The following is a 26,729-nucleotide window of genomic DNA, read 5'->3' on the forward strand; positions in this document are numbered from 1 at the left end:
CCAGTCCACAGCAAAATGTAAATATATCAGAAAAGCAATAACTGCTATTTCTTCTTAGTGTTTGAGCAGAACCAGAAGTCGAAAAGCAAGAGACAGCAGTAACTGTAACCACAGGGATTTCATATAGCAAGCTGCCCATTTAAGTACTGATGAAAGAGTGTCGGTGTCAAAGAAACCCAATAAGTCCTAAAAAACACGTCAAAGGTTTCAGAAATCCTGTATTGTGAGAAGTGATATAGAATGTCAAGGTTAGTTTTTCATTCTATTGAGGGAATCTCAAGCTGTTAATTATGGATTTTGTGGAAAGTGTGTGATCAATTTTGCATGCATTTGTATTTTACTTGTAGTAAAATGAAGGGAAAACGTTCAGCTTGATATTTACCAGTCTGGTGTCACAGCAGGGGGTGGTTACTATTTTGCAAAAATGGATTTTATGGAAATTTGCACCCTCAGAAATGTGAGCATGAACCTTCTGCGTTGTAATGTCTTCATTTTTGATCAGTTGAACAAGTCTGTAAACCACTTGAACGTTAGCACCCATAATAAAGCAGAATTGTTCTAACTTGTAAACAATGTGCTGCTGTAGGTAACTAACACTTTCTACAGGTCTTAAAGCCAGATATGGCCAGCATGGTTAGGGTTAAAAGCTAACCCCAACAGCGTATTCTAAGTGCTGAAAACTTGGATGGTTAGAGTTGAATAATATGTCAAATATTGGCATTTTCTTTGCTCAGTTTGACCTATGTCATGTTTTAAGGGGAATGTCTTAAAATGCTGGAGTTTCACACCCCTGAATCATGACAGTAAACATTTATGGTAAAGCCAAATATGTTTCATAAAAAAATTTCTTAATGTGTTTCACTGAAACTAAGGGTCACATGAGAAGCTACATTAAAAAAAAAAAAAAATCTTTTTTTGGAATAATTTGCACTTCCATGCCAGTGGAAAAACTTTCAATTTCAGCTTGTATGTAGAAGTTCACGATACTTGTTTCAGAACTGAAAGCTATATTATCTTTCACTCTTTCCACTTCAGCTGTAACGTGCCACTCGGGGTTGTTTAGTCGTCTGAAGGTACCAAACCTGCAGTCAGTGCGAGAGATGCAACAACATAGACCGGCAGACACGCAGAGCCATGAGGGAGAGTTTGTTACTTCTGTTGCTTCTAAATGCAACGATGCTTCAGTGTGGCTGCGAGTGATGAAAAGTGTGAGCGCGCAGAGTGTGTGGGACTTAAAGCAGGGGGGGATAAGAAATACAGACAAGTGCATCACTTCATCTAACGTCCCAATGGTGTCGCCTGTGACAACATAATCCCTGGGAGTGTACGATGTGTGCATACACACGCTGCAATCCCATTACAGATGAAGGCGGAGATACAGAGAGCAAGAGGCTGGCTCAGACAGATAGACAGATAAACACAGGAGATAGACAGACAGATAGAGAGAGGAGGAAGAGTTGATGCTGTTCAGTGTGGCGACAGATCCCGTTTACAAGAAGCGAGCTCCCCACAGAGCCAGAGGAGGGATTACCAACGCTCCCCTCTCCTCTTCCCGTCTCCTGCTCTCCTCAGCTTCTATTCTGCGGAACGCTCTCTGCTGTCCTTCCTCACTTTCTCATCACCTCTCCGCTCCCCTCGGCCCTCACCCCTCTCCTTCCCCGCTCTCTCCGCTCTCTTTCCCTCCAGCTAGTTGCGGGAGGGTAATAAGGATCTGCATGCAGCAGCTGTGAAGGTGCTGACAAACAGAAAAGTCTCAGATGGAACTGTCTCTTCGTGTGTCTCTGTGATTTATCTGACTTCACCTGAGCCTCGCAGTGCCGCAGAAAACTGCTGCAGAGTGAGATGTGTGCGTGTGTGCGTATTTGTGTGTGTGTGCGTGTGCGTCTGGCAGCGCTCGAGCGTGTTCTGAAAGGTGTGTTCACCCCCGGCTCACCTGTACTTCGTGAACGGGGAGAGGTCGGGGATTTCCAGCGTGTCTGCTTTCGGTTCATTGTCCTTTTGGAAGACAGTCCTCCACGGCCCCACCTTTGTGTCCTCCTTCACCACCTGTTTGAGAAGAAGCGTTTTGCCACTAATCTGGCTTGTGCGTCACACAGCAAAATATGCACTGAAAGAAGAAACACGCACCTGTCCTTCCACTATCCACCGCGATATGGCGGTCTTGCCATCGGGACCGGGGCGAAACCTCAGTGTTGCAGTCCGAGGGCTGATGTTGGAGATGACTAAATTAGAAGGAGCACCGGGAAGTTCTGTTGGAGGAAAAGAGGAAACAGAACAACTGATCTTTACTCCACAAAGAGCCATGTGAGAATCCCCCCATTATTCAGCCTGTGCCTGCAGGTCACTTTTCACTGCTGTGTTTTATATAGTCTTACAGCTGCATAAAAAATTTTACAGTGCAAAATCACAGAGACTGCTGCTCCCATAATAATGTTATTTATGAAAAGAATAGTAGTCTGCGTGCGACATTTCTGATGTTCCAGCGAGTACTTACAAAGTCTTTGAGATAAAAGAAAAAACACCTTTGCGTGCCGGCGCCGCTGCTGCAACCACATGCAACACACACCCATTCACAGAGACCAGTGTTTTGTTCCAGCAGAGAAGGACGGCAGCATCACAGCGTGATGAATTATTTCAAGAGGGTGGATCAAAAGAAATGAGCAAAAACAAATAACACTTTAATACAGAGACTTTTTCCACGAAGGGATGAAAAGTATGCACAAACGCCAAAACTGACAAAAAATGTCGTCAGAACCGCAACATGGCTTATCTCAAATACACTTGCAATAATACTGATAATAGAAATGAAAAAAGAGAGAAAAAAATCATGCTGCCAATAATGACTTAAGTACAAAAAAAAAAAGGCTTAAAGTAGGAGTGAGCCAAAGAATTGCCTCCAGTGTTTTTGTTAATGTGTCCATGTGCCTGTGCTTGGTTGTAAAAAAAAAAAAAAGAAAAAAAAAGAAGAAAATAAAAGATTGGGCACAGGAAGACGGGGGGGAAAAAGTTAATTTAAAATAAAGAAGAAGCACTTATGCTACAACTGTATATCTCTGCCTTTCAGAGCAATTTATTTCATATTTCAAGGTCAGCAATACAATGCAGTGAGAGATAAATCTGAGCACCAGAGGAGGCGAAGGTGAATTAAATGGATAGTTCGCCGTGTTCCATTTAAGGCCTATAAATGTCTGAGGAGGCTGCACACCTGTGAAATTATGTGTGACCCATTTCCATTGTGACACTGCTCAATCTCCATGACAATGATGAGTGACAGGGAACCGGCAGTCTGCCTGACCAGCTGTGGCAGCCTGAGCGACACCGGAGGGAGATGAGAAACAAAAAGCAGGAAACGGTCCACCACTGCACATGTGCGCTGCACGTCCGTGATATCTGTGTTCTCTGAAAGATCCGCCAGCAGTGGAGGTTACAGCACTTGGCGCTGCAGCTCTGCCCCAGCTGAGAGCTGAGCTTCATCGTGCACAACTGGTGGAGGGAATTGCTGTGGCTGGTGGAAACAAGGCGAGATGAACCTCAACCATGGAGTGTTGAAGCTAGAAGGTGGTCCGCACTGCCTGTTTTCAACAGATTATTTGGGACTTGTAGAGGATGTTTTGTTTTTTACTAGCTGTTCGTATTGGAATTGTTGCACTAACCATCACCATAAGTTCTTGTCACTGCTGTTTGTGAGCAATACTGTATGCATTTCAGATGCATTATGGAGCAGTTTATTCTACTTATACATTAGCGAAATTAATTCTGTTTTATTTCTGTTTTTGCTTCTATCAAAAATGCATTCAAAGGGCAAAGAAAAAAACTCAAATCTAACATGGCAGTAATGACAGATTTGTGGCAGTACTATAGCAGCATTCTGTCGTCATACAGTGACATCTAGTGGTCCCAGGTGGCATGTGCTGCGATATTTCGATGAATAAGTCATTTCTGAATGTAAGCCAAACAACCGGAAAAAGTCAAAATGATGGTCTGAAAAACACAGTAGTTAATTTACTGTTAGTAGGTACTTCTGAATTGAGAAGTGGATTGATTTAAGGAGAGAACTGGAAAACAAAAGTTACTCAGGATATGGAGTGTAGTGAAATAGTAGCGGAGGGGCATCCTACTTTAGAAAAAGCTAACGCTAAAGTTAACAGTCACACAACCTGAAGCTCCTGCGGCAGTCAGAAGAGTAATCAGTTAGTAAGGAGTTGCAGTAACATGTATATTTATGACGCATTGTTAGCAACTTTAAGCTTCCTCATATTCCCGATGGCAGCTCGACCGCTCAAGGCAAAACAATCTTATATATTACACTTTATGGAGTGTTTGCACGGTGTGGGCGTCTGCCAGAGGGACTGCCACACCTGCTGTTCTCCTGTCTGCTACATGTTTTTTTCTTTCTACTTTTGTTGTTCGCTGTCTGTTTTGTTTTGGCTTGATTTTGATGATCTGTTTTAAATGGTGACTTGTTTACTTATTAACTTAATCCGACTGATAGATTGCTAATGTACACGCAGACGTACCGGCAGTGCCACTGAAAGCGAATAATGTTGCTAATATTACAGGAAATACATGGTGTATTTAGAGTTTTTTTTTTTCCTTTTTCTGTCATGCAACAGCTTTCCTAATGCCAAAAAACAAGCTATTAGTAAAATTTAATAGTATTTTTGGTGAGAATAGCTTGCTTGGAGAATCTAATTAGACAATAACAAGTCATCTCCAACTGGAAAATGGAACACACTTGAAAGTCAACCGTGACAGTATCAATAAGAGGAAGAAAGAGTAATTGGAAAGAAAAAAAAAAATCATCTGGCAGTACAGAGAAAATGCACTGACAGTCACACCTCTGATAGAGTTTGCAAGTTTGTGCTGTTCCGCACGTCAGCTTAAAGTTTGATATGCTGCTTCTGTCACATTAAAACTGAATCTCAGACGTCAACAACCATAAGAAGGCTATTATTATGATCACTATTATTTTCTCCTGCAGAGTCTTTTTCCTTGTTTTCACCTGGAATAAAATATAAAGAGAATAATAATGCATTTTGTATGCACATTTCACCACATTTCCACCTTTTCAAATGCCTCACACAATTTATATCTGGCGCTGAACGGCCCTCGCTAACAGCTGTTGAATTGAATTGGTGCTGGTCTGGCAGGCGACACAGACAACAGCAGCTTTGTGCTAGACACAGGCTGTAATCCTGATTTTTTTTGTATTCTTTTTCTTAATTATGTGTGTGAAAAAATGGGGGAAAAAAAATATGATGGCTTGTTTCTGTTAATGAAATCGACATAATCAAAAATCATCACAATCCACTCTGCTCACGCCATGGCCAGAAGACCGAGCACTTCAGCACCGCTCTTCAATCACTCCTCTCTGTCGGGTTTGGTTAATATTTTCCATCTCTGGGTGATGGAAATGCCTCGATGTGATCTGCTGTAATCTATCTAATTTTTCTGAAGAGTCACATATTTGCAAAATGCAACATTGTACATGCCTGTCAGGATTATGTTTGAAAGCAGCGCATTTTTATTTATCTTTTTAAATTGGGATGAAACACTATAACATGAGTGTGCACAGTTATGGTTAAAACAGAGATTTATTTAGCCCGGATACAGTACAGCTACATGTGAGCTTCACAAGACAAATTACTGGAGCTCTGTAAACGCAGGCAGTAAACTTGTAAGGATCATAATGTGGAAATGTTGATATCAGCTGCCTCGCTCAGATGAATGACAAAATTCTCTCAACTCCATGAATACATGAATAAATAAACAAGACAAGAATCTATGCTCAGTGGGTCTCCCTCTCCCCGTCTGCTCATTCTTTAGTTCTTTTTCATAATCTTTAGTCCTCTATCTTTCTTTCAGTCTTTTGCTTTCATGAATTAATGAATAACCTCTGAATCTAAGAACTGTCTGTATCCATCTTGCTTTCACTTTTTCTGCTTTTATTCATAAATTAGTAATCAGAAAATGTTAGGACAAAAATCCCGCTGCATGAGCAGTGCTTATTCTCCATTCTCCCACCCTTCCTCTGTGCCTCCCTCAGTCCGTTTCAGCGAGACTTTGGTCTTCTGTTCTTTGGAGATTGCATTTTTTTTTTTCCCTGTGTTTTCTGTTCTCTTCCCTCATTACGTTCTTCTATCTGCTCTACCGTCTCCAGTCCTGTTCTTTGATTGTCTCTTGCCCTCTCTCTTTCTCTCTCTTCGCCACATTCCCTCCACTTTGCCGTTTGCAATTAATCAGCGCTAATAATGATTGCAACTGGGCCTCCGTCCAATCACACAAACTCATCACGCCCGCCGGCGGGTTCTGTGAACACTGTGCACACATGGAAGTACGGCTGCGGCTCGTACTAAAAACCCTCTCTGAGACGTTGTAAATGACCAACACGGATGTGTGTGAGACTAATGTGTGAATGTGTGCGTGCTGACTGTGTGGGTGATGATTCATGGATGCACAGTAACAGCCACTTATCAGCCCGAGGAAAGACAATGGCATCGTGAGAGCTCATCAGTCATATTTACTCTGCTCCACACATGCGCACACGCACAAAGAGAAACAAAACAAAACAAAAAAAAAAAAAAACGGCTTTCGACATCCACTCTGGCTGCTCTTCTGCGTTTGTGCATATCAATTAATGGTACCTGGAGGGACTCCCGTGGAGATGGTGGAGGATGTGGCGACGCCCCGCCCCGCGGCGGTGAGCGCGGCCACCTGTAGTGTGTACGCGGTGGTGGAGGTGAGGCCGGTCAGCTGGTACTGCAGGGTGGAGTTGGACAGGGAACGTTCCTCACGACTGGACTCCATGCCGGACACTTCCCACCACAGTGCGTAGCCTGCGGGGTGTAGAGCACACGCTGGGTTAATAAAAACACACACACACACACACACACACACACACACACACACGAGAAGACATGGATGTACAGGCACAAGCATGCACACACACACTTTGATATAATGAGAAGTACGGAACCAGAAAAGGGGGGGGGGGGGGGGGCGGGCGGCGGCGTGGGAGGGGCAACTACAGTCAAAATCCCTGTCTGTCCCTTCGCATCTTCACAGTCATGCATCATGCTCCGCCACCTTTAAATGTGTGTGTGAGCGAGGCCACTTGTGTGCAAAGCCCTGGAGAGCGAGTGAATGGTCCCTCATCCGTCTCCCTGCTCACCAGGTGCTGGATGAAAAGCAGGTTGAGGAGAAGAGTAAATGCGCAAGGTGACCTTGATTGAATACCCATTTTCCCACTCCTCTGAGTGTGTAAGGTGACTGTAATGACGCCGCCGCCTCGCGCTGCCCGGACTGTGGTCTTGTTGTGTAGACGCCTGATGAATGTTGGACACGATTTAGAAGTGACAACACAGAGACGCACGCGCGCGCGCGCACGCACGCACGCCGCTTGGAGTAATCGTTTAATTCACAGCGGCTTGTCGTCCTCACCAGCGCCATTGTCTGGCAGAGCCATGGAGGAGCTCAGGCAAAATGAATTGAGGGAAAGAGAAAGTGCCTTGAGCTCTGCGACGTGCCACACAAACAACACCCAGGGTGTTGAAAGGCGTGGGATGAGGGCATGTTCAAGATAATGTGAGAAGACAAGCTGCAGAGGGAAGGGATTAGCTGATGATGAATCAGTTGAACACAAACATAGTGTCACAAACAGGAGGGGTGTCTCTGGAAGGCAGACGGAAAAGTAAGAGACTAAGTGAAGAACACAGAGGCAGCCGTGGATGTTGGAGGGGACCCTCAGAGCGCCACGCTCTCACATCCTTGCTCAAAATTTGTCATTTCTCAGACTGCAATTGTACACCTGAGACCGACGCGTTTTAAACTGGAGACAATAGTCATGTTATCCCTCATCATCTGGTGTGTTACTTTCTCGCAGGAACAAGAATACAAACACTTAATTTTAACTTGTCTCAATATAATTGTTTCCTGGACTGATAATAACATGACAGAATAAAAAATTGGTTGATTAATAAAGGAAGGAGCGATAGTATCGGTGACAAAATGTTTTGGGGGGGTTTTGTTTCCCCTTGAAATCTCTAACCGATGATGATGCCGTTCTTGTCTTCAGGCTCTGCCCAGCTGACTCTGACAGACGTGTCCAGGATTTCAGTGAAGCTCAGGTGGCGGACAGGTCCAGGTGCTGGGGAAGACACACACAAACACACACAAAATTACAACAATTTCAACATTTTCAACCTGTAATCCAACATGGTAAAATTAACATTTTACAGAATCCTCTAGGAGACAGATACACACACACACACCAGCAGCTTTTGGCTCCTCAACTTCACACACCACCTCCTAATCACATCTGCATTGATTGGCTCGCACTCAGGTGCATGCAGGCCTGTCGTTTCTCATTTCATCCATGGCTCCCTAACCCTTCTCCCTGAGGAGCGATTAAGCTATTCATCTGAGACATTCAATAACACTTGCACACAGTCACATACACACGCACGCATGCAAAAAGCTATCATCAAGCAAGAATTACACCCACCGTTAACCCTGCAACACGCCCCGAAACCAATCAATACCTGTCCACCGCTGGGCGTGTTTGCTGCAGTGTGTATGTGTACATGGCTCCTAATATCCCTTTTTCACTCAATAATTGCTGGTTGGTAATAATTGCTTGTCTCTCTGCCTATAGGCTATTGTGTTTATTTGATGGCGCGAATGCGTGCACGTGTACTTGTCGCTGGGAGTGGCAGGTATTATGTTTATCCATGGAACAGTAGGCTATAAATACAGGCATGCTTGAAAACATATGAATCAATTTCCCTTTAAAAAGACACGAAAAGCAAACAGCAAAAAAGCAGAGACGCAGCAGGGAAACCAAGGACGAAGAAATTAAAAAAAGGAGTGAAGAGAAAGTGAGAGCCTGATAGAAGTAAGGGAGTGTTGCTGTGTTGTGTGTCCTGGGAATTGTGTACACAGCTGTGCATCACACTGGTAAAAACAGCTGGATTGAGCATATAGCGAGTCGATAAACTTTCATTGGTATTCACCGGAGAGGCTCATGGAGCGCGCGCCGGCTTTAGTCCCCTGTTGTTTGTGTTGCTGTACTCACTGTCCTCGTGCGTCTGCAGCAAGGTGGGGGGGCTGCGGGGGCCGTCTCCGGGGGTCGTGAAGCAGAGGGCGGAGCCAAAGTACCAGGTGAATTTCTTGAGCCCGCTGACCAGGCCGGTGTGGCGTGAGCCGGGATACTCCGGGGTGATGGTGACCACAATAACATCTTCTGGAGACTGCTCAGGCCAGACCAGCAGCTGTGTGAAGGGGGGGAAAAAGGTCATTTATGTTTGGGAGATTATTAAATTATCGTCACATATGAGGAACATCTGTTGGGTGAGCAGCTGAGCTGAGTATTTGGGTTTTGCCAATTACAAATTTGCCAGATCTTTTCAGTTTTTTTTTTTTTTTTTGTTTGTTTTTTTGCTGCATGTTTTACCAGCATTTCTCAGCCCAGAGAGATAGGAAGGTAGGATTTACTCCACAGCAGGACTGAGGAAGGCTGAGACTCCACACTCTGAGGTGCTGTTTGTTAAATGGATAAATTGTTCAATTGTCAATATGACAACTTTCCTCAGTGTTTCTTCATCAGTCACTGTTTGGCTTTAGCAAAGACGATGTGGAAACTCCTTAATAGTGGGAAAACACATAGTCACACATGCTTCTTCTAAAATCCAAGTTAAGGGGTACCAAACACATGGGTCAATCTTCTGATGAGAAAATCCAATCAAAGCTTGTTAAGTGTAAAAGTAAAAACTGGCATTCTTCAACATAAAGTAACTGCTGTTTCAAGTTTGTCCATGAAGACGCAGAAGCGATCATCACAAGCCAAAAATGATAGTAACAGAAAGATCAGTGATGCAGGAGTGAATTCCAGCTACAGTGACATGAAAACTTTAACAATAAAGTCCGCAGAAATCTTCTGTCCTGAGAAGTGAGTGAGTTTTCCCCCACATTATTCTGAAGTGAAACGTTGTTTGAAAATCGCAGTTCAGATTGCACATTTTCCCATTCAGAATCCTCAGGTTTTGTTAAAAAAAAAAAAAAGAGCAAAAATGTGATCATTTTGAGAATTGTTACGGCTTGAAAACTGAGAAAATGTTTTTCAAGTGTTGTGCTGTTTGCGGCTCCTGAACTAAAGTGCCTTCGTCAGTTGTAAAATTCTTTGTTTTGCTGTTCTGTGATTATTTTCGACGGTACAGCTTCAGGCTACTGGAGCCACTCTACACGCTTTTCTGTGTTCACCTGTGCAATAGCATCGGATATGAAGAATTTTCTTTAATTCAAGCTGGTTCCCCTGGGTCCCTGGTTTTAAAACTTCTTAAAACCGCAAGTGTTATTTACAAATTTGTCATGTTCACAAATCAGTCCCTGGAAAAGTTATTTGCATTTCAAACAAGAGCGTATTTACATATCGATGTACCGTTTAACATACATTCCCTGCCAGCAGGCTGTTGACAGTCATCAGAGTAACAGAGGACGAAAACTGAGCTTGATTATCAGTTCGAGCAAACGCCTAATGGAAGGTTAATTTGTCTCCAATAGCGATGCTTAATTTACATTCAGAGCTGCAGCAGTTTGGCTTTTGTTATTGCTTTCGCCACAAAAACAAACAGAGAAAAGCACACACTTACATATTCATAATGAGAGATAAGCCACTGGCAACACAAAGATGGAGTGCCCATATTTATAGGTCTTGTTAATAAAAAAAAATATTAAGGGGCTAAAGTTTAAACTTTAAGTCAAGTCTGAATCAGAGTCCCAGTGGAGTAATGCGGTAAAAAAAAGAAACATTCACACACAATCTGCATTACAATGTGTCTTTGATGGCATATTGTTATTATACAGTGTGCCACCAGCAGAGGGGATGAGTCGAGCATGTGTTCGTGTTTGTGTTTGATGACTGACCCTGTGAGCACATTATCTCACTTCAGTTCTGTCGTCTCAATGCTCCGCGTTTGCTGAGAACTTAAAGCTTCGAACTTTTCTAGGTTATAGCACTTTCTCTTTCGACGCCGCTGTTAATTGGGCATTTAGCTTGTTAGTGTAGGCGCTGTCGCTAATGTCGCAGACTATGCAGCCCACACAGGTGTGCATTTCTCCTCCCTGCTACTGCTGCATATGAATTTCATTTCTAGTGTCAAGTGAGAGAAAGTGTTTGGGGCTCATTAAACCACATTTCTTTTCGAGCGGCGATCAAAAAACAGAACTGTGAAATAGGTGTTACAACGCTGCGCGCATGGTGTAACCAAACATGCAAATTAAAGAGGAATCGGAAGGATTAATGCTGCTCATGCTGTTTCTATATATGCATCTGCAACGGAAACTCAATCTGAGAAACTCCGATATCTCCCACTGCGAGTGAGCCAGTGATGCACACAGACAGAGGAGCGGCTGCCTGAAGGCTGCACCCAGTCTGTCATGGTGAAAAAAGGGTTTTCTTTTATATTTCATTATCAGCGCGGCACAGTTTGGGCGCAGTTTAACGGGGCCGATGCGACGTCCTTAAGCGTTCCTGTCCACTTTTAAAGTGGTGACTGGGTCTGCTGTCGATGCCGACGCTTCGAGCTGGATGGCGACGGAAAAGCGAGCTGATGAACACGCAAAGTGCTGCGCTCCGTCCACCACATGCACGAGACGGGCCAGTTTCTGTGCTCTAAACTGCTTTACCCATGTAAAAGTTAAAAAGTAGAGGTTCTCTGAGGTCTTAAAGCTCTGTGATACATGAAGTCTCAGTAAAATTAAATGTCTGCCCCCATCATTCATCAGCGCTACAAATATAACTCCTGTCCTCACGCACAAGGCTGCTTAACTGTCATGCAGCCAGACAGATCTCGGGTAGTCTGGTGTTTTAAAACAGCATGGTGGAACATTGGAGAGACCAGCACCAGCACAGTTTGGCAGAACTTTTCATCTAGAAAATGAAAACAAAGCAGCACGAAGGCTGTGTCGGAAAGAAACGTGTCTGCAGTCACTCTGCTGGAGCGATGCACGACCACATTCGACTCAAGCTTTTGGAAGTTAACCTGAAGAAACGACGGTGACTGCTGCTCGCGGCGTCAGCCACACTCAGACGTTGTTTTTCCCAGAGACGCTGTGATTCCACGCAGTCTGAGAAGATAACACAGCTCATTGCCAGATATGCTTTGATTGTTTTGAAGGTGAAGGCTTCAACACGCGGTGCTGCAGCTGAACTGTTTTCTGGACTGTTTTCTTTCATAGACTTGTCGATTCGCCCTAATTAAATGTTTCATTCACATATTACCTTCCTGGAGCATCCCAGGTCTGAACACAGAGAGCAAAATTACTATTGTTTACTGAACTCCCTCACCAAGGAGTTGTTGGGTTAAATCAATTGAAACAGATCAATAATAAAACATCTATCAGTCAGTCAGTGTTATTTCACTCCATGACAGAGAAAACCATCAGGTACTCATTAGAAGACAATTCTAGATATTTTTCCTCTCAAATCACAGCTGAATTTAAATACTTGCTCTATCTTTTATAATTTCTTGACAAAATTTTATTCCGTCAGTTCAGGGTTTGAGGAAAACAAACTTAATATTTAAGAAGAAAACGTTTGGACAAAATAATCAATGAAGGGCAAAAATAATTTTAATTATTTATTGCAAGTTACTTCAGGCAGAAGGGAGGTAATTGGATATTTGGAAAAAAAAATTAATGAAATGATTCGGTCACCAAAGTGCGTTTTCCTTGCATACCATCATTCTCGTAACTTCTGAGAATAAATCTGTGTAAAGAGCTAAAACTGCCATTTATTCCTAAGCAGACGGGCTGATGTAGAACTGAAACATGACAATTCAAATACAAATTGGAAGAAGTTAAAAGTCAGGATGTTTATCCATTTGCAGATGATTTTCTCAGTATTGGGAACTGGCAACCGATGGTTTCCAAAGAGGCAACATTCCAGTTTTGAAAATATGAGTAGAAAGTGTAGGTATTTTTTTCTTTTAAAGGGATTAAAGTAAAAAAAAAAAAAAAAAAAAAAAAAAAAAAAAAACTGAACAGATACCAGAAAACATACGGAAGTACAGTAACAAAGTACCTTTTCTTTACTTTGCGATTCAGAACATCTGAATAGAAGACAATAAAAGTAATCAGAATGAGCTGAGCTGTGTTGTGAAGTGTATTGTGTGTAGTCAGTGATGTGTGTGTGCGGGGGGGGGGGGGGGGGGGGTGAAATGTGATGAGGCTTTGCTTCACATCCTCTTTTAATTAATATCATTATCTATTGCCCCCCGAACCAACACAACACACCCAGCGGTGCACGCCCACATGTGCAACCGCCGCACCCTGCGAGGCTTCGTGGAAGTGGAGTGCCGGAGCTCGGCGAGCGGCGACAACATCAGAGAGCGACATCAAAAAGACGGAAAGCCATATAGTATTTATCAACCAACAAAGATGCCAATATTCACACTCTAAAACAGAGTTGCTCGCTCGCACGCCGCCGGCACACAGCCAAAACGTGATGTGTTTTCTTTGTCATGTTAATCAGAACCTCGGGGGCTGGTTGCCACGACGAAGTGAGGAATAAATCTCCAACCAGAAGTCGTACATATAGATCACTCAGCGCGAGTCAGTCCTTTGCTCTACTCCTGCTCCTTGTGATCCCACTTCTTTACTATTATTATTAATTGTATCCTCGGATTCTCACCCAATATTTTCTTGACATCTACTCATATTTCCTTGACTTATCCTCTCTGTTCTCCCTCCGTTTCTCTTCCAGGAGCTGACCCAGTGCTCTCTTTTGTTGAAGGCTGAGTGTAAAAACAAGAGAACGGTAGCACGCCACAGGAAATGACCTTTGGGTGAAGAATCCAGGGGAGGTTACCACATTATTGCCAAGAACAACAACAACATATTCAATCACCATACATTTTTTTTCTCTCGTATGTTTTTATCTGTAAAACCTGATGGATAACTGTTGCGTAGGGCAATGTCTAGGCGGTCTGTTTTCTTGTAGCTATCTATGGGAGAGAAGCCTCAAACCTGAGAGCTCAGTGCGATTAAAAACACCTGCTAGTGTGCAATGCTGCAATTTCCATGTCTCCTTTATTCTCGGTATGTGGGAAGACGTTGTGGGCATAAACAAAACTTAACAACAGAGCACATTTTTGCACATTTTCTTCTCATGAAGAGTATGTCATAATTTAAGGTGAAATTGAAACCTTTCCAGAATTGCACAAAAAAAAAAGAGATTTCTTTTACTGATCACTGTGAGAAAGTTTGTGTGATGCAGCAGTGCAACGGAGGCTTACCTTGTATCCCTGGTTGATGCCGTTAATGAACTGCTGAGGTGGAGGGTTCCACGTGAAGCGGATCGTGGTCGAGTTGAGAGCTACAATTTGCACTTCCTGTGGAGGAGCCGTGGGAACTACACGTAAAACACAGAAAAAAAATGGTTAACTGCAGAGGGGGTTCGATGGAGAAAAAAAAAAAAGAAAAAGAGCAAGATGTATTAACAACCTGTTCACTTTCCAGGCCTGGGTTCTCAGCATGCAGCAGTTGTAAATATCTCACAAAGGCTCATAGTTCAATGTTTTATGTGAAGATTCAGATCTTTTCTTTTTTTTTTTTTTCAATTAAAAATATCTGCCAAGCTTGCAGGAGCTAAATGCCAAAGCTGGCCTTCTGTTCTGACACAGATTCTCTAAAAAAAAATAAAAAAAAATCACATGTAATGTATTTAGTATTTATGTGTTTTGCATACTAACACCTCAGAGGAAGGCTAAATGAGATTAGGATGTGGATTCACCAGCGATGGCTCACTGGATTTATTGGTTCAATCTCGGAGCAACACGTACCAATGAAGCAGTATTTTCTATGGTAATATCCACATGGAGAAACTGATTTACTGAAAAGAAGAATCTCAACATATTAACTTATATCGGGCTCTTTTTTTCCGTGTTATAGCGGCGGATTTCATTAGAAACAATACAGAGAGCTGCACGGATGGGCCCTGTTTTGTCCCCGTATATTTCCCTTCATGTTTTCCCTGATGGTTTCCTGTGTTTGATGCGTGGTTCATTTTTGGGTTTATCTGGTTTCCTGTTTGTCTGGTCGTGTTGTCCTGTCTTCAGTCCTTTGTGATTTAAATCCTTAAGGTGGACACGGAGTCTGCAGGAACAGAAGAGCTTGTTTTCTCGAGGTGTCAATGACAGGAACAAAGTCAGTTCTGTCCGGGACGTTTTGTACTTCACAAGAAACTGGAGTGCTGAAATGGTGATGGGAATAAAGAGTGAAGGCAGGCAAAAAGCTGAAGACGTAGGAAATTCAAAATGACACAATACAGTAGGTGTCAGCCACAATATGAGAACATGTGCGGAGAACAAGCTTCCAAAAACTTCCAAACTGGAGTTGTGAGAGAAACATGGCGTCGGTTTTTTCACTCTGCCGTCAAAGAGAGAACTAATGTCACTGTTCTTGTGGAGGAAGTGTAGACCTTTTATCTTGTTCTATATTTTTTTCTGTTTTTAGTTCCTCGTGGCTCCTTTCTTCACACCTGTCTCCAATTCATGATCCTCTCTTTCACTGACTGTTTTTGGCTACTTATTTTTATTTAGTCAGTTAAGATTTTTTGAATAACATTTTCAATTAGGATTCTTTTTTTTGTTTTTCATCACATTTTTGCACCTGGAGCCCCTTTTCCACCTCATCCCAACACCTCGGAGTCAAAGTTGAAACAAAAAAAGTGAAACTGAAGCTTTGTTAGATGAAAAATGATCTGCTTGCCTTGTTGTTCTGTTCATATATAGCTGTGTTCTGAATGCTGCTTATACAAAAGAAAAATCTTCATAACTAAATTATACATATTCGAGCCCCTTGTTGTGGTAGTGGTTAGCACTCCGACCTCACAGCTACAGCATCCCTGGTTTGATTCCAGGCTTGGGTTGTTTCCATATTCTCCCTCTTTGTGCTTCCATTTTCTACCAACTTTCCTTCCACAGTCAAAAACACGTCTTTGGGGTTAAATGGTGACCCTAAACTGACCACAGGGGTGAATGTGAGCTTGTGTGATTGTCTGTCTCTGGACTACTGCATGCACCAGCTTCCACAGTCAGCAAGGGTCATTGAAAATGGACAAATTAATAATTAATGATCACTTTCAGAACCATTTGTATTTAATCTTTTGCCAGCAAAAGCATCTACCTTTAACCTTTAAGAATAATTACACACTGATCAGCAGGCTTAGAATGAGCCAGCTATGCTTTGGACTATGCATATGTATTTTCTCAGTGGAAAAGGTATGCACTTGTTTAGTTTCATAATAGAAGCCACTCGTGCATTAATAATGCAGTATTTATCACTTACACTTTAATGTAACAATAATGCAGGGGCAAAAAAATAACAAATGATTTAATAAACCAGAGTTTTCTGTGTTTAATTTTGAATATTACCACAAAAATACAACAATAAAAAGTTCAATAACAAGCGCACGCAGTAAAAGCAAAGCGGGATCGTAATAATTTCCAGAAGCTGTTTGAACCCGGCCCGCTCCTTCATCATCCATCTGGGAGAGAGACAGAGAAGACAGAGCTGAGGAGCACACTGTTGATGCAGCGGTATGATTTTCCTTAAAATTCTGGGTTATTTGTTCAATATGAAATAAATGCAGGTTGGCAGGAGGTAAATATTGCAAGCAAGCGTTGAACGCGTTTGCCTGGCGCATGCTGAACACATTTTTGCTTCATTCGCTCCAGGAACTGAAGTACGATCCCCTCTGTTTGCTCTTCCTCGGTGTGAGCGAGCAAATGGGGTCTCCGCATGTGGATCCTCATGTGTCATAATGAATCTATCAGACCGGCGGGTCAGGACTAGAGAGAGCGAGGAGATCCAGAAGGAGGAGTGTTTAAAGCTGTGGAGCGAGAGACGAGTGACCGGGGAAAATATTTATGCATGTTTGTGGGCACACGTTATGGTGATTACACTGTAAGGGGTTTATGCTGATGCCAGCGAGCCACAGAGTGATAATGCCCTGTTGCATGATGGGAATGCCCTTTACATCTCATATTTGAGCAGAACTGGTCAGACGGCAGGCTTAAGCACACATGCAAATGCATGGCACACACACACACACACACACACACACACTGCAGAAACCGAAGCAAAAGAAAAAAGAAAACCAAAAAAAAAAAAAAAAAAAGGAGCCAAAGACTGAGAAGACAGAGAGCGAGACTGAAGATTAATTGATGTTAAAGATGCTCTCTCCCTCCTTGCCACGCTGACTGTACTCCTGGGGAATGGCTTCTAACCCCTCGCAGCGCACAGCTCCAGATAAAACACTAAACTCTGCCCTTTGGGGGAATCTTAGTATGCGTGCGCGGCAGCTCGCGAGAGAGAGTGAGAGCGGGCGGAAAGAAATGTTATCAGAGACGTACACCGAGTCCAGCCGCGTCCTCTCAGAGACAGCGAGAGAAGGAGAAAATGTCCAATCCATCGCAGCCACTCCCATTAAACCGCATTAGAATAATTAATGAGCCTAACTCCCTCTCCTGAGTCTATAAACCTGTCCCGAACTCTTGTAATAATGACTGTGGGTTTTATGTACGTGTGCGCGAGCATGTGTGTGTGCGCGTGTGCAGCTCAGTCTATCTTTAATAATGATAATATACTGTTGGAATAAAAGTCAGGAAGAGACGAGCACGTGTTTAAAGAAGATTTACCCCCCCCACAACCACTTCCTCTCATCTCCCTTTACAATCTTCACTTCCATTCCTCCACAACCGCTCCATTGATTTGCTCTGGAAAGAGCTGAAAGTGTGTTCCTCTGTGCAGCCATGTTTATTACAATAAACACACTATTAGAAGTCATATTATGTGTTTATAGAGTAGTAGAGAAACTCTTAGCCCGTGACTTCTCCCTGGCTCGTGCAGCATCCCATGGAGCTTTGTGGGGCAGATGGGACTTGTAGTCCCTGCAGCACGTCCTGGGCCGCCTCCAGGGTCTCCTCCCAGCTGACTGAGGCTGCCGTGCCCGTGGGGGGGTGGATGCCTCCGGGGCAGCTTCAGCACAAGTGCGAGCTGCATCAGATGGCTCGTCTCAAAGTTGAGCGAGTAAAGCCCGCCGGGCGACAGCGAGACCTCATCACTGCTGTTTGCAACTGTGATCCGAGTCGTCTGATCGGCCTCCAAAACACACAGCACGAGCGAGCGCAGTCAACCTGACGATGATCACTGACATGCCGCCGCGAGAGAGACGTTTCTGTGGATTTTAGCTTTAGTTTCTCTCTCCAATGAAAGGAAAGGCCTCAGCAGATAAAACATGTTCTATTATGTCTTTACTTTGAAGTCAAGTCTATAGTTTGAGGCTGAAAACTTGACGGCAGATATATAGACATAAGTAGTGAGTGGGAGAAGTAAGCTCTCTTTCTCTAAAAAAACCAAAAAAAAAAAAAAAAAAAAAACATTTTATTGTTCAACAGGCAACCAGCTGCATCCTACAACCAGCTGTTTAAAATCAGTCAGTAACACTTGATTACTAAAGGTCTCAGTGAGTTTAAGACCTTAATGACATATAGATAAGGTTTGCAATCCTCCTTAAATCAGTTAATGGACCTTTCCTTCTCTTTATTAATCTACTCTTCAGCTGCATTAAAAACACATCTCAGCCAGAAGCTTTGCTTTTACCCCGGATAATAAATACCAAGTTTCAGAATCTCCACATGGTGTGTGCGACTGGCGACAATCTGTCTGTCAGACAAAACCATCAGGAAACAACGCTGCTGCATCCTGAATTATTTAAAATTCATGTGATTAACAATCAATCCATTTTTAAATATTATGATCAAGCTAGCCATTTTGCCAACCATCTGCACAGCATATTAAAAGACTGGGAATATATTTCCATATTGTGGGACTGACCAGATGTAAAGCTGCTTTCATTCAGATCTCGAGAAAGAACTTGTGAAAATTACAATTCAGTGTATTAAAGGAATGCTATGTTTATGTGCTAATTATGAATGAGAAACTAAATATATGGTGGATGTGTGTGCGTGTGTGTGCATATTCTGCTCACCTCCCTGCAGTGTGTACTCAGTAACAGGACTGCTGTAGACACCCAGGCCTGCCCCCGTGTAGGCAGCCACCTGGATCTGGTACTGCGTCCAGATGATCAGATCTTTCAGCAGACAGTAGTTGGTCTCTGGGCTGCTGATATTCTTTTCCTGGTAGTCCCCTGGCAGCCCTGCCAGACGGTACCTACACAAACACAGGAGAAAAAAGTTTGTTTGCAGCAAAAACAAGTGCAAAGAGAGTTTATACCTCGAAATACATGGCAATCTATTGTATCTATTTCATTTTAATCTAATTTGAATTCAGTGTGTAAACTGCACACACAATTATAATTGTTGAACTTTTCAAAATTATTTGTAGGTCTTTTAAAGATTCTAAGCTAATGAAGCTGATACCTTTCTCTGTCTTCTGTCCTCCAAAAGATTGACAACCTTCAAAGCCATTCGTGAACGGTGCACCTTCAAGACCTTCTCTTTACTACATGTGATATAAGCGTCAACTTAAAAGGATATATGATCTGAGGAGACGTGGAGGCGCAAGACCACTTTGGAAATGTACATATCTGATGGAGCTCAATGGCGTAATAATCCCCATGTCAGCGTTTTAATATGACGGCCATTCAGTGTAACAGGATAGTCTGACGATTCACCGGCTGAGTCAGCGCTCACACACACGGAAACATGCTCGTACACACACAAAACCGGGGCGCACAAAGTGAGGGGATGCTGGAGGCTGACAGGGGATCTGTGCAGAGGAGAGGAGATAACCCCTCTCTTCTCTCTCTGCTCCTGACACACTGACACCCACCCTGGGAGGAACAGGAGGAGGAGGAGGAGGAGGAGGAAGAGGGAAAATCGAGGAAAGAGAGTGAGGAGCTGCTCGCTGATACAGCAGTGGAAGGAGGTTGTCGGAGCTCTGTCCTATCTCGCTGAAATGATAGAAGAGCGTCAAAGTCTTTCCTTCTGCTTCCTTCTAATCTCTGCAGCCCGTACACGCTGAACAAATAATAAAGACACAATAACTTTGGCTAAAATTACACGCAAATCTGTGCGAGGCAGCAGGCGACAGTTTGATTACACGCGCTGCGTCACACTCCAGGAGGGCATCAAAGGCACAGTGGACGGAGCGCGAGCTTGCTCAAAGGCCACCCTGTCACATGGCAGGCAAATGTGTGCGAAGTGACTCAAAGAAAGACGGAAAGTGGAAATCAGGAAGACAGATTTCTGTACATTTTTTTAATTAAACCACTGTCATGTGCATTTTCAGTAATTTCATCAGTGCTGTCATTAACACTTTTGTAATTGTTTGGACCAGTTGGTTTTCAAAGTGGTGGGCAGGCCTGCCTGAGGGGGCTCCAGGGATCTTTCCAGCAGGATTTGTTTTTTTCCCCCATTAATTTGTGAGAAGTCATGAAAATAACTGGGGAAGAACACTGTTAATCAATTTGTTAAAACATACATTTTTAGAACTGAATTTGATGTAAATACATTAAAGATTAATTAAAATGATAAAATAAACATTAATGCAAAAGCAGAAGCGCAAGTGTTGGCTTTTTATTTCCTATGGATTCAGACTGCCATTAGCAGAGATATATTATACTGAAGAAACAATAAAGTTCGGCAATCTCACAAAGCATGTGCTGCATAAAAGTTAGACACAGTTATGAAAGTATGTCATGAATTCTGCATGAATGATAGAATTTTGAAGTTCATGGTATTTTCTTTGCCTGTTTTTAACTTGATGAGAGAAAATGAAAACTCAAACAATTTGTTGGAGAAGCTAATTTTCTTATGCATCATTTTTTTAGGCATTAATACTTGAACAATCAGCTCAGTTTTCAGAAACAATGAGTTGATAGTCACTTTGTACAACCTAATAATGAACGCAAACGGCATGAAATACACACATACAACAAAAAAAAAAGTATTTCAAACTAAGTCAGACGATGTAAACTGAATGTTGGATGATGTCCATTTTTTTTTAATTTAGTTTAGTACAATGCCAAATGGATGTGAGTTTGTAACTTAATCCCTTTGAAAGAAACACATTTTTTGAGCATTACTCTGAACTGCTCAGCTTTCAGTCTGCAAAGGAGTCTATATTCTTCGACAGACACTAATAAAAAACACATTATGGTATTTCTGCTTATTATCCAGAAAAAAGACACTGTTCCAATAATCTGACCGATGAAGAAGATGTTATAGCGATAGCAAAACTGCTGAAACATCTCTCAGGAGGCAGACAACCACACACACAAAACCATGACAAGTCGATAGCAGCCCGTCTGAGTGTTTAAAGCACTGGGATGATTGGTTAATCCCACCATTATTGTCCATGTAAGTTTTAATATGGAAAGCTGAGAATAACATTTCGTCTATATAACTAGAGAAAACGAATAATGCTGAATATAACAAGGATGGATCTGAGATTCATTTATTTCTGTCTTCAACCTCTTCGCTCGAGATGTTTAAGGTCCACAAATAGATAACATGTTCATAATATTCAATGTTGTGACCAGGTAGAAACGTCCACAAATCCTGAAGATTTTGGATGATCTCCAGACTGAAATGCATACATCGACACGGCTGCATGCATGTCGCCTGTGCCGCATTTCACACCCACCCTCCTCACCCTTTGTTTCCTGTCTGCGACTCGAGAATTCAACTGAAGCTGTGGAATTAAAAAAAAAAACAAAAAAAAAAAAAACATGTCAATGATTCTGTGTGTTTACCTGAGCACGTATCCCCGAAGGACTCCATTCAGCTGGGGCTCTGGTGGAGGCTGCCACTGCACCATGATGGACTGGTTCGTTCGCCCGCTGGCTACAATATTCTTTGGAGGAGCACTGGGCGCCTCCTCCCTCAGCATCAACCTGACAGACACACACAGATGTGTTTGAGCGGGGGGGGGGACTTCACAATGGTTTACGGTCCTTCCTTGACACAACCACTTACACACATGTATTTAACACTTTCTTGGGAAATTACACTCTCAGGTTACATTTCATTATCATTCTTCACTCTTCACTTTGACCTTTACCAAAATTACTTCAGTTCAACAAAAGAACATAAGACCAACTCTTAAACAAGTTTTCACCTAAATATGTAACAATATGCATTATTGGGTCTTTTGTTAACATCAATCAGGCAAGTACCAAAAAAGTGACTCTATGTATGTAAAACACGCCCACACACACTTTGGATTTGCACAAAAGTAACAAACTCTCCTCCAGACAAGCAGGCAGGCGCCCGCTGTTTATTTTATTGGGGAATTTGTTGTGAATATATTGGTGGGCCTGGATCAGTGTAGGATCAGAGCTTATTAGTGCTGGGTGACCTGCTATGACTGATCACAAAGTCTCAGCAACACTAAAATACAAAACACTTTAATGGCAATACCTTCCTGAGTAACTTCATCTTTTCAGCACTGGGGGTCATATTGTCTACAAACAAATTATGGTGTTTGTCAGCAGAGATACATGGGACGAAGCATTAGCTTATTATGGAGCATCATCTCACAGTTTAAGCAGCTCTGATGAATTCTTATTGAATTCTGTGCTCGCCTGTCTCCCCGCCTGTCTCTTGGTGTATCTTCCAATTTCATTTAATACATTTGTTTTTCATTTCGGGCTATACTGTTCATTTATTTCAAACAAAACGCTGCTGCTTCTGCAAGAAACGTTTAACGCATCACTTCCAGCGCACTCGGGGATTTCCCCTGGGAATGATGGAGCTGAGACCGAGTGTTTAAAACAACAAATGTAAAAATGTTTATGAACTCCAAGCTCGTTTAATTCACCAGCAGCTTACGAGACCCAGTCGGCATTTCCCGTCCAGTACGTTGCAGGTTATTGTTATTATTCTGACTTATTTCTCTCATTGTAACTCCAAGCTTTGTCGACTTGTCTTTCATTTATATTCAAACACTCTTCTCTGGGCAGCTTCCATTTCAACCTCAACCCCCCCAGAAGAGCAGCTGAACAGTGTGGCAGCAAAAGATAGTTAAATCACTATTAGGAGAGAATGAGCAAAGAGCTTGTCTTTTTTATTTCCAGAGAGACACTGTGATCCCTCACTCCCTTTGCCCTCATGTGTCTCTCCAGACCGCTCCCCCCATTTCTCCTTTGACATTTCGAACTATTTCTCAATTTTTTTCTCTTCCCATCTGCAAACTTTCACCTTTCCTCCATGGCGTCCTCTGACCTCAATTATTTCATCCATCTATCTTTTACTCATCTCCCCCCTCATGCACCCCCCCCCCCCCGCCCCCCTCCCCTCCCAACCCCCCCCCAACCCCGCTCGTGATTAAAGCTCTCGGCCCTCTCATGCTTGGTAAAGCACACAGGCTGAGCTGGTCAGCCTCTGGCTTTACTGTAAGCAGCTCAGCAAACGTAATCAGAGCCATATGTGGTCACACGCACACACGCACGCACGCTCACGCGCACACACACACACACACACACACACACACACACACACACACACACACACACACACACACACACACACATACATACAGCAAACAAATTTCTCCCAGCTTAAGACAGACTGCTACATCCGATGGTCTTTTCGCTTCCATGGATTATGTCTGGAGATTTCCGTTACCCCCACCCCCCCCACCCCCCCCCACCGCCAGGCTCTCTCTGAATGATCGAAACCATTAGATGACTCGTGCGTCTCTGTATTTGTGTCTGAACCTGTACATGTCTTTAAATGTATATGCATAGCCGTGTTTGTGTGTGTGTGTGTGTGTGTGTGTGTGTGTGTGTGTGTGTGTGTGTGTCTGTGTGTGTGTGTGTGTGAGAGAGAGCAGGGGTGTGAAAGCTGTTAGCTCGAGACTCGCGCAGGCGGATATATAGCACAGGCCAGTGGTTTTACAGCTGTGCTTTACTTCCATTAGGTTAGGCACTGTCAGACACCAGGTGCTGCAGGCACACACACACACACACACACACACACACACACACACACACACACACACACACACACACACACACACACACACACACACACACACACACACACACAGTCTAATGGGCCTTGTGTGAATGAGATGGGCATTAGAGTAGCTGTCTGGGAATGAGGTATATATAATCCTCAACTGTGCCACTGCTTTTGACTGAAATTGATGATGCACATTAATACAGACACGCAAACTCACGCTGCACAAACACACGCGCAGCCGTACAGTACTAAAACAGACGCGGTCATTCCCCGCTTCCGAGGAAAGACCGCACGCTGACACGCTTTTCGCTCGGTGGCAGAAACTCCTCACGAGTTGCCTTAATTCCCTCCCAACCACGGGTAAATATTTCATACAGTGGGTTCAGCATGAGGACAACTGCTTCACGCTGGAGATAAAAAATATAAACCTCGCACCATCCCACTCACGCGAACCTTCAGATTCACGCTCGTACACTTACAAACACTTCTACATGTTCTGCAGCCAAACAAAACAAACACTACAGCAAAGTTAAAGTCGTGTGACACACTTTCTCCGTCCCCAGTTATTCAGGAAAAGAGGACACTTTCTGCAGGAAATGTACATACTTTCTGGTGTATGAGCACGAAGGAGAGAGGGGGTGTATTTTGCGAGTCTCTGTGCTCTCTGGGAATTAGGAAAAGTTTCTATCTGTGTCATTCTCCACAGTCTAATGCCTGCTGGCTTTCTGGCTAAATCCATGTCCGACTCGTACATTTAGTGGCGTTACTGGGATGCTTAAGCCTGTCCTTATTTAAACACGATATGAAAGTGTTGATCCGGATGGAAAAAGAGCGAGAAAGAGTGATGCCAACAGAGGTAGGAAAAGGGTGCGATGCGAGTGGGTACAAGCAGAATGAACGAGTGTGTTTTTGTTTCTGTAATTCTAGCCTCCTTTAATATTGCGTGTTTTTTCCGGAGGCTGGAAATGCATATAAATGCAGAAGGGTGACAGACTAAAGAGACCGTCAGGAAAGTATGATATAGTTTTAGCATAATCTTACAAGATGCAGCATATGGGTGCATTGTGTATAAGAGTTATCTTGCTTTCATAACTTCCATAAACAGGACGCACTGAATGCCACAATTGTTGCTATAATATTAGATATTATTATTTTTTAAGAATACCAGTCAAGATATTGCAGAAGATGCCCTCTCTCGTTTTATCTGGTGTTCAGACTGAGAGAGAAATGTGTTTATACTAAAAGTAGAAAAAAAAAATACCTCAGGAGACCTCTTGATTTCTAATGCAGAAACATTTAATTGACTCTTGATTGATCAAGGAGAAGTGGAGCTGCCAGGGACAAGTCAACACTACAAACTCTGAAGAGATCCTCCTCTGCTCCTTGTTAAAAAGCCATCCTGCACCACTTGCCCAAATAAAGATAAGACTGTCACTAATCATTGCACGGAGACTGGGTTTATTTTGTCTCTGGGAGCATGATACCTGCCCCTCTGGGGCTGGTCTGGCAGCAGGCAGGTCAGCTCAGTCAGTGGAGCAATTCAGACATTACTTAAAGTGAACAACCTAAAGGTGAAAAAATAGCCTCATGTACAGATTGAAAAACTGCAAATTAAATTAAACGGGACTGCAGCTGCATGGCTATTTGTTTCTCAATTTGAAGTAGATTTTTCTGTATATCTAATCAAGACCGTAGAGCCGTGGTTTCCAAAGTGTGAGCCACTCCTGCTGACAGCACGAGAGATTCATTTGAATACTCGGTGGCAGAAATTAATTAAAAAACAAAATAAAAAACAAAAAAACAAACAAAAAAAAAAACTGTGAGGTTACAATGATGCCTATTCCCAGACTCATTTTCCAATTGTATCAGTTTCAAAAGCTGCATTCATCTGCTTCAACTGTCAGATGAAACCTTGGGGGGGGGACCTTGGTAAAAAGTAATAAATGGACGATGAAACATCATGTGTATTCAGTTAAACACAAGTTCTTTAAAGTAAATGAGAAAAAATTAATGAAATACACTCAAGTGCAACAGTCACAGATAAAGGATGTGCTGTATCTAAGCTGTGGAGACGGACACGCTCTGTGAGGGTGGAGGTGGAAAACACATTGAAGACTCCTGCTGTAGAGGAATCATTAAAAAAAGGTGATACAGGCATCCTGTTCTCACGAAAACTAGACAAACACAACGTGACGTTGATTTGTACCAACTGAAACCTGATTAACTGAGAGTGCACACATGTGGGAACATTGAAGAAATTCCCTGGAGGGTCTGCTGAGATGTGGTGTTAATGAGAATTCATCAGGTCACAGTGATCTTGACCTTTGGCCACTGAAACCTAATGAGTGTGTGTTTCAGTGAGGCTGCGTGCGTGAATCACATTTGAGTAAAACTAGCTGAATACCAGGATGGACAAACAGTCAGTGGGGATTTGTGCCAACATATAGAAGGACAAATGTTCTTCTTGAACACAACATGAAATGTTTTAGAGCGAAGGCAGCGATTATAGATTTTAGACAAAAGCAGAGCAACAGTTGTCTATCACCACCATCAGCATCAAAGCATATGATCACATCTTTGCATGTAAATTAAATTTCTTGTAAGACTCTCTAAGGACCGAATCAGGAATGGTTTGATAATTAAGAAACATTAACAAGCTGTTGGCACAACATGATGCATGACAATTACTTACAAGAGAACATTGGTGAAACTGTAATAATGAGTCATTAGTTTATAACACTG

At 42.8% G+C, this 26,729-nt stretch overlaps 1 protein-coding gene across 3 annotated transcripts in view; it reads right to left on the reverse strand.

Annotated features, from left to right (window-relative positions):
- The window catches only part of LOC115389579 (protein sidekick-1-like), a 300,042-nt gene that overhangs the window by 56,826 nt on the left and 216,487 nt on the right, over window positions 1–26,729 (reverse strand). For all 3 annotated transcript variants that reach the window (XM_030092998.1, XM_030092999.1, XM_030092997.1), the window contains 8 exons: window positions 21,776–21,916; window positions 19,049–19,230; window positions 14,292–14,407; window positions 9,074–9,269; window positions 8,048–8,146; window positions 6,645–6,836; window positions 2,128–2,249; window positions 1,934–2,046 (listed from right to left, as the gene is read on the reverse strand). In XM_030092998.1, coding sequence (XP_029948858.1) covers window positions 1,934–2,046; window positions 2,128–2,249; window positions 6,645–6,836; window positions 8,048–8,146; window positions 9,074–9,269; window positions 14,292–14,407; window positions 19,049–19,230; window positions 21,776–21,916 — 1,161 coding nt within the window. The remainder of the gene's footprint in view (window positions 1–1,933; window positions 2,047–2,127; window positions 2,250–6,644; window positions 6,837–8,047; window positions 8,147–9,073; window positions 9,270–14,291; window positions 14,408–19,048; window positions 19,231–21,775; window positions 21,917–26,729) is intronic.

The sequence above is a fragment of the Salarias fasciatus genome, chromosome 6, assembly GCF_902148845.1.
Source record: "Salarias fasciatus chromosome 6, fSalaFa1.1, whole genome shotgun sequence".
Taxonomy (NCBI): domain Eukaryota; kingdom Metazoa; phylum Chordata; class Actinopteri; order Blenniiformes; family Blenniidae; genus Salarias; species Salarias fasciatus.